The sequence below is a fragment of the Anolis carolinensis genome, chromosome 3 (genome assembly GCF_035594765.1).
Source record: "Anolis carolinensis isolate JA03-04 chromosome 3, rAnoCar3.1.pri, whole genome shotgun sequence".
Taxonomy (NCBI): Eukaryota; Metazoa; Chordata; class Lepidosauria; order Squamata; family Dactyloidae; genus Anolis; species Anolis carolinensis.
Window position 1 is genome coordinate 118,321,193 of NC_085843.1, and position 13,774 is coordinate 118,334,966.

At 46.1% G+C, this 13,774-nt stretch overlaps 1 protein-coding gene across 2 annotated transcripts in view; it reads left to right on the forward strand.

The window, feature by feature from the left end:
* The window catches only part of LOC100561431 (F-box only protein 36), a 33,868-nt gene extending 20,972 nt beyond the window's left edge, over nucleotides 1–12,896 (forward strand). For both annotated transcript variants that reach the window (XM_008107042.2, XM_008107038.3), the window contains 2 exons: nucleotides 12,238–12,410; nucleotides 12,495–12,896. In XM_008107042.2, coding sequence (XP_008105249.2) covers nucleotides 12,238–12,410; nucleotides 12,495–12,653 — 332 coding nt within the window. In that variant the 3' untranslated portion in view covers nucleotides 12,654–12,896. The remainder of the gene's footprint in view (nucleotides 1–12,237; nucleotides 12,411–12,494) is intronic.
* Nucleotides 12,897–13,774: the final 878 nt, after the last annotated feature.

Here is a 13,774-nt window from a genome sequence, read left to right on the forward strand (position 1 = left end):
ACAGGACTTTAAATGTTAATTTCATTGCAGCATTGAAATAATATTTGGGCTAAAGTTTTTGTGTGCTTCCTGTTGATATTGCATAAGAATCAAAATGTTCAGGAATAGGCTTCCTTCCTTTCCTTCAAATCTGCAACTTCAGATTAGACTTGCTGTAAATAGTTCGGAGGAGGGCTGAGATGGATAAAGTATATTTCATCAGCTTCTTTCTGCACATATTTCTGTGGATCCAGTGTGGAACAGGGCATAAATAGATTCCAAGACCTACAGTGTATTATAGAAGAATAGAAAACCCAAGAGTTTTTACATATACTGTATATTTTTATGTGGAGGGGGGGATTAGTGACATTTGGGACTCTTAAAGATATAGGAAAATTATAAGAGAAACTGTGTTAATTATAATACAGAATAATAGAATTGCCTAATAAGCTGGTTTTGTAGTGATTTGAGCACTTGTCTCCAGGAAACCAAGGTTTGAATCCCTGCTCAGCCATGGAAAACCGTTGGGTGGCCTTGGGCAGGTAGACTCTCTCAGCCTCAGAGGAAGTTTTTGTCAAACACTCTTTGAACAAGTCTTGCCAAGAAAACCACATCATAGGGTTAGCTTAGAGCCCTTTCACACAGGCCCAAATCTCACGACACCTCAGATAATGACACCCCAGGTAATGACACCTCAGGTAAACACAGGGTGCATCCAGACAGCCCCTTTGGAGGTCAAAATCCACCAAACAGTTTTGTGGATTAAGCTCACAGAGGGGAAATATGATTTTGTTTGGCCTGGAATGCAGACACAAATAAACTGCAGCTCACATAATCTTTATTGCAGTCAACGGACCATTAGGCCACACATTAAATATTAAAATGTAATTATAAAAAATCATCTTAAATATAAATACTATTAGAACAATTTAAAAGAACATAAAAAGCTGTATCTTATTTCTGATACCACCCTTTGTTATGGAGTCACAGACCACTAACATGCCAATTCAATATAATTTAAAAGTATTATTTATAATATATAAAAACAGCATGCAAGATTGGTTGCATTTTAAGCCATAGGGCAAATACAAATATTATTGTGATGTGTCTAGAATAATCCTATGAGTTTTAGCAGCAGAAAAAAGCACATTATACTTTTTTCAATGTCTTTTAGCAAGTATGCAAGGTACCAATTACACCTTATTTAAGAGAGGTTCTATTAATTTAAATCTCTAAACTTTGTAAAAGACACAAGAAAAGAGGACTCTGCCCAAACTCTCCTGCAAGTGCAAACACAATTGTTATAGGTGATTTCCTGAAATTGGCCCTCTAAAGCACAGTGGGTTACATTAACTGGCTTTGGTGATTTTGTCTGGTTTGAAATGCAGAAACAAATAAACAAAAATGACTGCTGCAAACAATATTTGGTAGAGGAAAGCAATAGCAAAATCATTTCTGTTGGACAGTATAATTCCCATCATCCCAAGCCAGGATGGTTAGTGCTGAAGTTTATGGAGCTGTAGCCATACTGACTGGAGGTGATGGGAATTATCTTGATAAACATCAGGTTTGAGAAAGCTACTGTTCTACAAAGAGATAAGCAGAGGAATGGTAGCAGCTCAATGTCTCTTTTGAAGTCTACTTTGGCTCCAAATAGTGAGGTGGTCCTGGGAACCTCTTAGTGAATAAGGACTATGACATCATCTGCCACATCTTGAATTTCCTTCTGACTTGAGCAGCAGCTCTATTGTTACAAGATAGCCCTGTCATTATCTATGTATTGTTATGAGCAATCCCTTTTGCATTCCAAAGTATTTGGGAGTGTCTTGAATGTAAGGGCGCTCCATGCAGTCATCACTTCTCACAATAAAAAGGGGGCTGTCTAGATGACATCCGTGAAAAATACAAATTAATTCTCCACAAATCAAGAAAACCCTGGAAAACCCTGGTTTGTGGCGAATTAATTTGATAGTGGGTTTATTCCGCGCATTCTTGGAAGGCGCAGAATAAACACACTACTTCCACTGTTTGGACTGCAGTCCAGACAGCAGTTCCATGATTTTTTGGGCTAAATTAGCCCAGAAAACTGTGAGGACAACAACCCCCTCCCCAAAAGCCCCCCAAATCCCTTTGAAAAGTAAAATAACTTACCGAGCCTCCATTAGAGTGGTCCTGCAGCTCTCCTGGCAAGTAGGAGTGACATGCCAGGAGAGCGGGGGGGGGGGGGGGGGGGACGGACTGCAGCACCACTGTAATGGAGGCCCGGTAATTTATTTTACTTTTTAAAGGGGTTTGGGGAGCTTTGGGGGAGGGGGTTACAGTGTCCGGGTGTTTACCCGGAAAGTTCCGGGAGAACATCTGGACATCTACCCCAGAAAGCACAGTGTGTGGATAGGCACTTGGGAACATTAAAACGTGAATATTTCTGGGATAAATGCCTGTCTGGAAGCACCCACAGATTAATTCGAAGTAAACTGGGTTTTTTGCTGAGTGGCCTGAGCATGCAGCCAGGCCCCTCAGGTAAGTTCTGAGGGAAAATGGGGGGCTGGATGTTGTCTGGATGCCCTCCCAGGCACCCATTTTGATAATCTATGGTATCACACTGCACAAAGTAGGGTTAAGATGTGTACTGGGACCCTTAGCTATCTCCAGTATATGAGGTCTCATAGTGTTATCCTAAACATATACACAGTATTTTGAGATTTCTCATAAAGGACACAAACTGTAAGATACTTGGCATGTGCATAAATCAAGCACTGGCCTATGACCCTAGATTGTATGGGTAAGGTGTGAACTACCCATTAAAAATGGATATAATACCAGCTTTCTCAATACACATTTGCTAGTGGAATTTACCGACATTACCATAAGCATCTTGGTCCCTATGAGTTGTTAGAAAGAACTTCAGCACCATCTTTATATTCTGTTTATATCCTGTCACTTATCTATCAAGTGCCCATTATGGTCCTTTTATGTAACCTGAGCCATAACTTTTACCTTTGCTAGCTACCCATGGAGAAACAAAGAGCAAACACATTCTGTATATATGCAAGTCTAATTTCCACGACGAAAGTACTATTGTAATGCCAAACAAACAGTAAATTCACCACACATGGTTGGTTTGATTTCTTTCTGTCCAGCTTGTCTTTAAAGCATTCATTCATTTCATCCTTCTTTAGAATTAGCTGTTTGTTCAGGCTGTGTACTTATGAATAATGCTAGACCATGTGATCCAGTCACTATGGAGAAAGCTATTCAGTATTTCAAATACTTGAACTAAACACAGCAAGTCCTTGTGTCTTTTTGGTAGGTATTATAATTATTAAAACACCAGTGTCATTTATATTTGAAAACTAAAAAGCTCTCAGACTGAAAGGCTGCCGTGCATATTTGAAGAAGAGAAACCTTTTAAGATAAGTGGCCAATCAAAATAGTGTACCTTTCATATGACATGTCTGGGCAATGCTGTATGAGTATAAATAATTTTGATGAGGACTTGCTTTTTACTTTAAACTGAAATCATCTTCTCTATAATTCATTGCTGCAGTTTAAATGTTTTGAATATATGGATATTCAAAGGAGGAGGAACAGCAGCAACAACAGACAATAGCAAGCTTTTATACAAAGAATTCACATTAATCTTTTTGCAGCGATTAATTTGATGGTTTTATAACTAAACTTTACAATGAGCCATCTGGTGGCAGTCACTGAATTCTGCATTGATGTCCATTGCAAAAGCAGCGTTGGACTCGTATTTTACTCCTAGCGTATGTTGTTAGGTCTATGCAGTTTTACTGGTGGGCAGAATGTGCCTTAGAAGTACCCTCAAGCAATGATACTGTTCTTCCAACTTCAGGGATCCAGAGGATAAGCAAGATAGAAATGATGTGTCTGTGATTAATGCTGTTAATAGGACGGCTAGATAAAGTTGATCTACTACCCAGAAAAGCAGCAATGATGGGCATCATAAGGTGAAATGGGAAGAAATTAAGAGACCAGACAAGGAATATGAGCAGGAGAAGTGCCTAAGAAGTAAATATACATAAGGCAGTTATAAAAGTCAGGAGTGATCATAAACCACATGCTGTCCTAGCAACATTGCTATATTTTTGCTTTCCTCCATTTTGCCATCCCCTTTCCACTGCCACCCTCCCCTGCAATCCGTAGCTATTTTTTTTTTAATCGTTGGAGGCAACAACACTGAAATTACCACTGGAATTAAGAAGGCAGACTGAGGATGTGAAGAATCCAGGATAAGTGGGAGACCCCCATAATTATGTCACTAGACAGGAGAGTATACATTCCCACTGAGAACATGAGAGAGATTATACTGCTGGGGGGAAAAACAAATAAGAATGACAGAAACAAAACATCCCCACATGTTTGTTGTTGGAAGAGTGAGGTTTGGGATCAGTAAGCACTGAATAAAATGCTTTGGACCAAGAAAGAAGTATGGATCCCTAAAAGCATCTCAGGGTCCTGCATATAACTTAACCCCACAGACCACAGCAAAACATTCAACCTGGTATTTCCTAGATAGCTTTCTTTTCCCTTAGAAATGGTAGCTTTGGACAGGTGAATGGAACTAAAGATTCAGAGGCTAGTAAAGAGAAGGAATGGGAACATGCATAATTCATTGTGTGAAGATGGTTATAGGAAACAGCAGAAAGTGCCTAGTATCTAAAAATATGTCTTTGATGTTTTTTCTTCGTGTACTCTGTGAATGCACACTAATGGAGAAGGCTGCGCCTGCACAGGCTCCAACGGATACTCTTCCAAGCTAAAGTTTGAAATTTGGCGGTAACCCCGCCCCTCTTCCCGGAGGGTATAAAGGGCGCCCTCCGCGCCCGCTCTCCAGTTCCTTTTTTTCCGCCGCAAAGCTCACTTCGGACTCTTCGTTCTTATGTCAACCACGCGTTTTAAACGGTGCACTCAGTGTGCCGCTAAGATTCCAGATTCCGACGGCCACGCTAAGTGCCTTTTCTGCCTTGGCGAAAGCCACGTCGTCGGTACCTGCCGTTTTTGCCTGGCCTTTACAGCTCAGGCCAGAAGAAATAGAGCTGCGAGACTCCGTGCAGCTCTTTACGAAAAAACTCTTGCTCCTGAGGCTTCCACTTCCACCTCAGCCTCGATGGCGTCCAGGCCTGCTCCGTCGGTATCATCTAAAACCTCGAAAACCTCGAGACCGCGACCGACCAAACCGCCCTGCACGGTGACCACCGCTACGGTATCCACCCGGTCGGGCAAGATGGGCCCTTCATCAACTTCGAGTTCGGTGGCTTCGGCCATTTCCACTCGATCCCGCCTTCTTCTGCCATGAAGATTGCCTTCAAGAGGGCTCAGGAGGAATCCAGACGGGCTCAATCTGACTCGGCAGCTGTGTGCCCGATTCCCCCGACGCCGGGAAAATCGCTGAGGGTCGCGTCGAAACAACCCCCAGCAAAGAAACGAATGATCCAGAGGTCGTCCTCCTCAGCGTCTTCGAAGAAGGATGTCCCCTCCTCTGGGCCTTCCTCTAGGAGATCCTCTCCTATCCAACCAGCACAACGCCTCCGCTCCTCTTCCTCTCCTCATGGTCAGTCCTCGGATGTGGACGCTCAAGCCTCCCCCGACCGGTCGGTCAGGACAGTTATTAAGGCTCCCCAGCCGGCACCATCTCGTCTTCCGGCTCGACAAGAGCTCTTTCCCCCGGCTCAAACACCTGAGAGGGGTAGACAGATGACGCGCTTAGCCCACGCCGCCCAGGCCTCCGCGTCCAAGGGCGTTCTTCCACAGCCGACTCTCCCTGCTCCTGAGGTTATACCTCATCAGGACTCTGTGCTTGTTTCTCCTCCCCGGTCCCCTCAAGGGCCCGAGGAGGATGACCCCGATATCGAACGCCCCGAGTCGATACTCTCCGCCTCCGTTGTTTCTCTCGGTCTCGACCTCTCCCCGCCTCACGACGCCTACGAGGTCGACCCACCTTCCCCGACGGATAATATTCAGGCTTTCTCCGACCAGATGGTCAGAATGGCAGACGCTCTGGGGATGGAAATTAAACAAACTTCAAAGGCTGTTACCGACCCCGTTTTCAAGAGGGTTCAAGCCCAAGCCCCGCCAGCCACCTTGCTGCCTTTTCTTCCATACCTCCTGGACGTCATCCAGGCATCTTGGAAGACTCCATCTTCGATACCTCCAACCTCTAAGAAAATAGAGGCCTGGTACCGAACCAATGACGAAGCCTTGGAATGGCTCAAGCATCACCCTGACCCAAACTCCATGGTGGTAAAGGCCTCCCAATCGTCGGGTCGACACTCCAACTCCCCTGCCGACAGAGAGGGCAAACGCTTCGATGCGGTAGGCCGCAAGCTGTACTCCGGTGCTCTCCTCCTTTGCCGTATGGCAAACTACGGGGCCTGCATGGGCGCTTATCAACAGATCCTCTGGGAGAAAGCCCAACCTTTCTTCGCCAAGCTTTCTGACGAAGACCGGTCAGTCCTTTCGACCCTCCAACAGGAGGCGGACTCTCTCGCACACCACCAAATTCAAATGGCTAACCGCTGGAAAAATGATTGCCCACGCGGTCGCGATCAGACGGCATGCATGGCTTCGGTCCTTAGGACTCTCTTCTTCCTCTCGACAAGTGATCGAAGACCTTCCTTTCGACACCCAAGGCCTTTTCAATTCTGGCACTGATGACAAACTTAAGTCCAATCACGACTTCAAGATTCTCGCAACAAAGTGCGGGACCGATCAACCTCAGGCTCAGCGGACCCGATGGTTCCCGCAACGGTACCGTCGCTACCCTCAGCCTTTTCGTCACCAGCCGTTTCGACGCTCGTCGAGCTCGAGTCACCACAGTCATCAGCAACAACCGCGCCGCCAGCACCAGGTCCCGAAAGGTCGGGGCAAAGGTCCTGCAGCTATGCCACAACCCCAACGTTGGGCCTGACGCCCACTCTCTCGGGGATCTTTCTATCTCCACTACTACTGCCACTACCATGCCGTTCCTAGGCCCCGACCAGATCCTTCCTCTCTGTTCTTTTCTCGACCGCCTAGCTCCTTTCTACCGCGAATGGGAGTCTATCACCTCAGATGCCTGGGTTCTTCGCATTGTCAGAGACGGCTATGCCTTGGAATTCGAAACCTTGCCACCCACGGGTCACATCCTCCACACCGACCCTTCACCGGAAATATGCGCCGAGGTCGACTCCCTTCTGGCGAAGGGCGCAATCCAGCCTTCTCCTTCCGAGCAGGACACTCGAGGTTTCTTCTCGAGATACTTTACGGTTCCCAAGCGGGGCGGAGGTCTTCGGCCTATCCTCGACCTACGGGCTCTAAACCTCTTCATTCTGCCTTCAAAATTTCGAATGGTTTCAGTAGCCTCCATCCTCCCGATGCTCCGACATGGAGACTACTTCGCCTCTATAGACTTACGCGACGCGTATTTCCACGTCTCGGTGCGTCGATCCCACAGACGCTTCCTTTCCTTCAAGCTCCTGGGACACTCTTACCAGTTCACAGTTCTCCCTTTCGGCCTTGTCACGGCCCCAAGGGTCTTTACAAAGGTGGTCGCCGTGGTGGCAGAGCACCTCAGGAAACAGGGCATTATGGTCTTTCCTTATCTGGACGATTGGATGATTGTCGCGTCCGACCCCTCATCCCTTCAAAATCATGTCTCACAGACTCTTTCTCTCCTGCAACGGCTGGGCCTTCAGTTGAATGTCTCAAAGTCTCAACTCCTCCCAACCACAGAGATCCGTTTCATTGGAGCTCTCTTCAACTCCATCACGGAAACCGCCTCCCTACCGAAGGACAGGTTCCTAGCCCTTCAACAGCACCTTTCTCTCCTCCTCCGCAACCGCAGGATCCGAGCCCACGCGGTCCAAGTTCTTCTGGGTCACATGGCATCCACGGTCATGGTTACCCCTTTCGCCAGATTACGTCTCAGACCTCTCCAAAGATGGTTTATAGACTCTTTCAAACCCCATCGGCATCCGAGCTCGATGTTTCTCACGATACCGAACCACGTTCGCCTCTCCCTTCGTTGGTGGCAGGACCCAGCGAACGTTTGTGTGGGACTTCCCTTCCATCCCTCCCTACCGTCAGTCACCATCACGACCGACGCCTCCAATTTTGCGTGGGGAGCCCACATGTCGTACCTCACCATCAGGGACCTGTGGTCCACCCAAGAAAGGTCTCACCACATAAACTTTCTAGAACTATTATCAATCTTCAAAGCCCTCCGGGCGTTTGCTCGCTTTCTTCCCCACAAGTCTGTTCTAATCCAAACGGACAACGTAGTAGCCATGTACTACATCAACAAACAAGGGGGTACGGGCTCGAGAAAACTCATGGCTCTCTCGATGGACATTTGGCTATGGTGCATAGCGAGACACATAACTCTGTCGGCAGTTCACCTTCCGGGGGCTCAAAACACTCTAGCAGGCTCTCTAAGCAGAATAACGACCTCCCCCCACGAGTGGCGTCTCGATCCCGAGATCCTGAAATCCGTCTTCGACGATTGGGGCTGGCCAGCTCTGGACCTTTTTGCCTCCCCCTCGAACGCTCAACTTCCTCGCTTCGGAGCGAGACTACCTCCAGACTCGACTCCGGGCTGTCTCGGAGACGCGTTTCTCCTCGACTGGACTCTCGAACCCGTCTATCTTTTTCCTCCCTTCCCTCTCATCTCGAGAGTGATAGAGAGACTCTATCTAACACCGACATCGGCCATCCTGATCGCCCCTGCATGGCCACGCCAGCCGTGGTATCCCACGCTACTCCGGATGTGTGCGGATCCTCCCCGCACTCTCCCAACTCTCCCTCATCTACTATCTTCACAGAAGGGACAGGTCCTCCACCCCGACGTCCCGTCCCTACACCTGACTGCCTGGAGGATACTTCCTTAAATTCTCTCCACCCAGACCTGCAGGCGATCCTTCGCGCCGCTCACAAACCGGCCACATCGAAGGCCTATGCTTACAAGCTGGCAAAATTCCAAACTTTCCTTCGGGACCGACGCGTCGATCCCGCCTCTACTTCGATCCCGCTGGTCATGGACTTTCTACTTTCCCTTGCGGATCGTCAACTTTCTCTGGCCTCGATAAAATCCTATCTCGCTGCTCTCTCCTGGCATTTCCAACGTCAGGGACAACCCTCTCTCTTTTCTAACAACCTCATTAAGACCTTCCTTCGAGGTTACAACAACTTGCATCCTCCAGTTCAACCTCCGACTCCCGGATGGAGCCTCGAACTCGTCCTTTCTCAACTAGCTTCAGCTCCCTTCGAACCTATGGCCTCTGCAGACCTTCACCTTCTCTCTTGGAAGACTGCCTTCCTCATCGCTATCACCTCTGCGCGCAGGCCTTCGGAACTGGCTGCTCTCCGGGTGGACGAACCCTATCTCCGTTTCCACCACAACAGGGCTGTCCTTCGCCCGGACATCACCTTCCTACCTAAGGTGGTCTCTGCTTTTCACCTGAACCAGGACATAATACTTCCTGCTTTCTTCCCTAATCCTTCTTCTTCTCTAGAACGGAAACTCCATCTCCTCGATGTCAGGAGAGCCCTCCTTTTCTACAAGGACAGGACTAAGGACATACGTAAGTCACCTAGACTGTTTGTGGCTTACGCTACCCATAAACTGGGCGAACCACTTTCTTCCCAAAGACTCTCACACTGGATTGCTCAGACCATCGAGCTCGCTTATCAGCTGGCCAAACGCCAACCCCCCTCTTCGATCCGCCCTAGATCTACGAGGGGCCTTTCCACCTCTACGGCCTTCCTGAGGGGCGTCCCTCTCGACTCCATCTGTCGAGCGGCTATCTGGTCCACCCCATCCACCTTTGTTTCACACTACAGGATGGACTCAAAGAACCTCAAGGACTCGGCTTTTGCCAGGTCCGTCCTTTCCTCCTGCCTTACCTAATGTTGTTGCCTTACTCAAACCCAGTTTTCGGGTTTATCCTTCTTACAGGCTGACCGTTGTCATCCACCCCGTTTGTAATCGATGTGCTCAGGGTTTATTTAACATAGTGCTTGTGTACTATACTTACCCACTGCACTGAAATGTATTTTTTTTTTGAATACTTCTCCCTCTGTTTTCAGAGAATGAGTTTATGCCTACCTCTGTATTTTCTTACAGACTATTGCCCACTTACAATGTTATGATTGTGTTCTGGATCCTAACAACAAGGATCGATTTTTTTTTTTGCACTATATGCTATTGCATCGCTTCTTTGACCGTTGCATTTGCCTGTTTTTGCACCTTGTGCTCAATAAATGTGTTGTTTGGACACTAGACTGGTTATCGGGTTTGCTATCCCACCTACCTACACCTCAGCTTGCTAGTCTCCATTAGTGTGCATTCACAGAGTACACGAAGAAAAAGGACAGGTTGCTTACCTGTAACCGTGTTTCTTCGAGTGTACTCTGTGAATTCACACAATCCCGCCCTTCCTTCCCCACATGCAAACCTCTCCCTTTCTCGCTGCCTTTGCGGCGTAGGAACTGGAGAGCGGGCGCGGAGGGCGCCCTTTATACCCTCCGGGAAGAGGGGCGGGGTTACCGCCAAATTTCAAACTTTAGCTTGGAAGAGTATCCGTTGGAGCCTGCGCAGGCGCAGCCTTCTCCATTAGTGTGAATTCACAGAGTACACTCGAAGAAACACGGTTACAGGTAAGCAACCTGTCCTGCTATGTGCTTTCATGTCAACTCTTGATGTAGGTTACCCTATGCTAGGTTTTCTTGGTAAAATTTATTCAGAGGAGGCTTGTTATTGCTTTTCTTTTGAGGCTGAGAGAACATGACAATATCGCCTAGTTCATTTCATGGCTGAACAGAAATTCTGACCCTAGTCTCCCAAAGTCCTGGTCCAACACTCAGTCCTTTACTGACTTTCCATTTTAAAGAGTCAATAACAGTGGGAAATCATTCGGTACATCTAATCCATGAACCCGTTAATTTTGTTAATGCATCGAAATGTTTCTTCCATGAATACAGGCAGTCTCCAAGTTACGAACAAGATAAGCTCTGTAGGTTTGTTATTAAAGTCAATTTGTTGTAAGTCGGAACAGGTACATTTTTAAGTGTAACTCCAGCCAAATATATTGGGTAGCAGCATAGAGAAGGGTTAAGACCCCTGTGGTGTTTCTTTTGCTGTCTTTGCCCCTGTTCAGAAGTTTTCATCTCACTTTGTGTTCCTGTGAGAATTGGATTTTGAAAAAATTGGCTTGTTATGGAAACAAGAATTGATGAGAGAGCTTCAGGGGAGACACATTTTCCCCATGATAATTCTTTCTTTTCCTTCCAAGGGATAGATTTTTCTCACTTCCCGTTGTCTCCTGTTGCATGCTGGCAGTGGGCCTAGCCAGAATCAGCCCTGGGAGAGGCTGACGGTCTCCTGATAAAGAAAAACATGTCTAGTTACTCCAACTCTCTCTTACTGTCCCTGCTCAGAGAAGAATGTAAATTTTGTGCTCTCTGTGAGAGCCCAAAGAGATAGAGCATGTTCCCCCCCCTGTAAGAAGCCATAGGCGTCTGTTCTATACAGTGCTACTGGCCATTGCTATCTATTTAGCCAAAATTGTGAGATTATCCATCAGCATGCAACTGTCCAGTGGGTGGCATCTTGGCAGTAGGTCTAGCAAGAGCCAGTTGGGTGCAAAACTCCTTCCTCTCTCTAGGAGAAAAAGGTTTTCGTTGTTCAGGTAGGATAAAGGGTCTTAAGAGAAGAGGCCCAGAGGGGTGCATCTTCCATATCTCATAGCCCTCTATTGTATTGCACTGCTACTGGCCACTGCTATATGTGGAGTCAATATCTTTGTTCTAGTAGTGCAAGAACAGATCCCTTTTGTATTCCATTTTTGTTAAGAGTGGGTTCAGTGGTTAGACATCTTGATTTAAGGACAAAACATGCCATTGGCTTGTAGAAAGAAATTAAGCTTTACTGTAGGAACTCCATTCTAAGATGGGAACACTATTTAGGTTTCTAATGTAACCTGGATACATCTTGGAAGATTCCAAATGCCTTCTAACTAATATGGATTTACACACAGAGACAAGACGTTATCCCTGGAGTTTGTGAACAAGCTAGTACCTCCCAGTTGAACTCAAGGAGTTGTTATGATTGATGCCATCATTTAGCAATTGTGACAAACATGTTGTAAATTAGAAATAATAGGCTTTCAGATTACTTATAATTCATATTCATCATACATTTTTTCCTTTTTGCAGCATTGTGTTCATAATATTTTCTGTGTATTTACTGTTTTAACTCAGAGGAAATGCAAAGTATTTTTGGAAAGCCGATGCTGGACTATGTTATCAACTTGTGCCAAGAACACTATGATTTCCTCATCCGAATGCCCGACAGCTTGATTGTACACATCCTGTCATTTCTTAATACAGAGGATATTAGGCAATTGTCCAAAACATGTAAAAGGTTCTGGAAGGTAATAATTCTTACAATTATTTTAAAGCAGGTACTAATATCCTAAGGAACTTTGGAAATTCTAAAGCACTGGTTTATCTTTCAGTTGTGTAACACTGAAGAATTTTGGGAAAGAATACAAAAGCTGCAAGACAAATATACATTAGATGCACAGACAAACAGGTTGCCAGCTTACAAGAAGCCACTTAAAGTCAACCAAAGATCTGGTAATCTGATGCAGAGAAGGCAGACCACATTCTTCTGAATTTGATGACAAATGGGTGATCGTCAGTACACATTCCTGTATTCCAAACTAGTCAAGTGTGTACAAAATCTGTGTATTTGTGCAAGGACAGTCTTGTTATTGTAAAAATGCACCAAGCTGGAACACAGGAGCGGAAAGCCTATATCTAGTGCTGGGTGTTAGAGAAGTAGCCAAACTACAGATACTAAGTAGCTCTTGGTCATGCTGTTGTATATGTGTGTCTGCAATAAATATATCACACTATCCATGAGTTTGGACTCTTGAATATTCATGAATATTGCAGAGGCATTTGACACTTAGAGGCAGGATAGTGTTCAGGTTTGAAATTAGACTGTCTCGGGAAAGCAATGGATCAATCCCCATTCGACCATGAAAACCCATTGGGTGATCCTGGGCAAGTTGAACTTTCTCATATCTATCTTCATCTGTATTTGGCTGCACACATAGAAGCCTAACTCTGTACATGAGTGGGATTAAAGCCAAGTTCTGCATCTGCCAGGAAGCAAAGAACAAGCTGGAATGTGTTCAGAGGATGGCAACTAAAATGATAAAGGGTCTGGAGAACAAGTCCTATGGGGAGCAGCTTAAACAGCTGGGCATGCAGAAGAGAAGGCTGAGAGGAGACATGATAGCCATGTATAAATATGTGAGGGGAAATTATAGAGGAGAGGGCAGGCTTGTTTTCTGCTGCCCTGGAGACTAGGGCACGGAACAATGGCTTCAAACTACAGGAAAGGAGATTCCACCTGAATATCAGGATGAACTCCCTCACTGCAAGAGCTGTTCGGCAGTGGAACTCTCTGCCCCAGACTGTGGTGGAGGCTCCTTCTTTGGAGGCTTTTAAGCAGAAGCTGGATGGCCATCTGTCAGGGATGCTTTGAATGTGATTTTCCTGCTTCTTGGCAGGGGGTTGGCCTGGATGGCCCACGAATTCTCAACTCTATGATTCTACGAATAACAAAGGAAACTGAAGATGTCATCTGGAAATGTGAGACTGTGTAGGAAGTTGAATACATGTATACAAATACACACACACGTCAAATCAGCACTGCACTTTTGAAGCAGTTATTTTGAATTGTTAGTCATTATATTTTACAACCATTTAGGTATAGCACATCAAG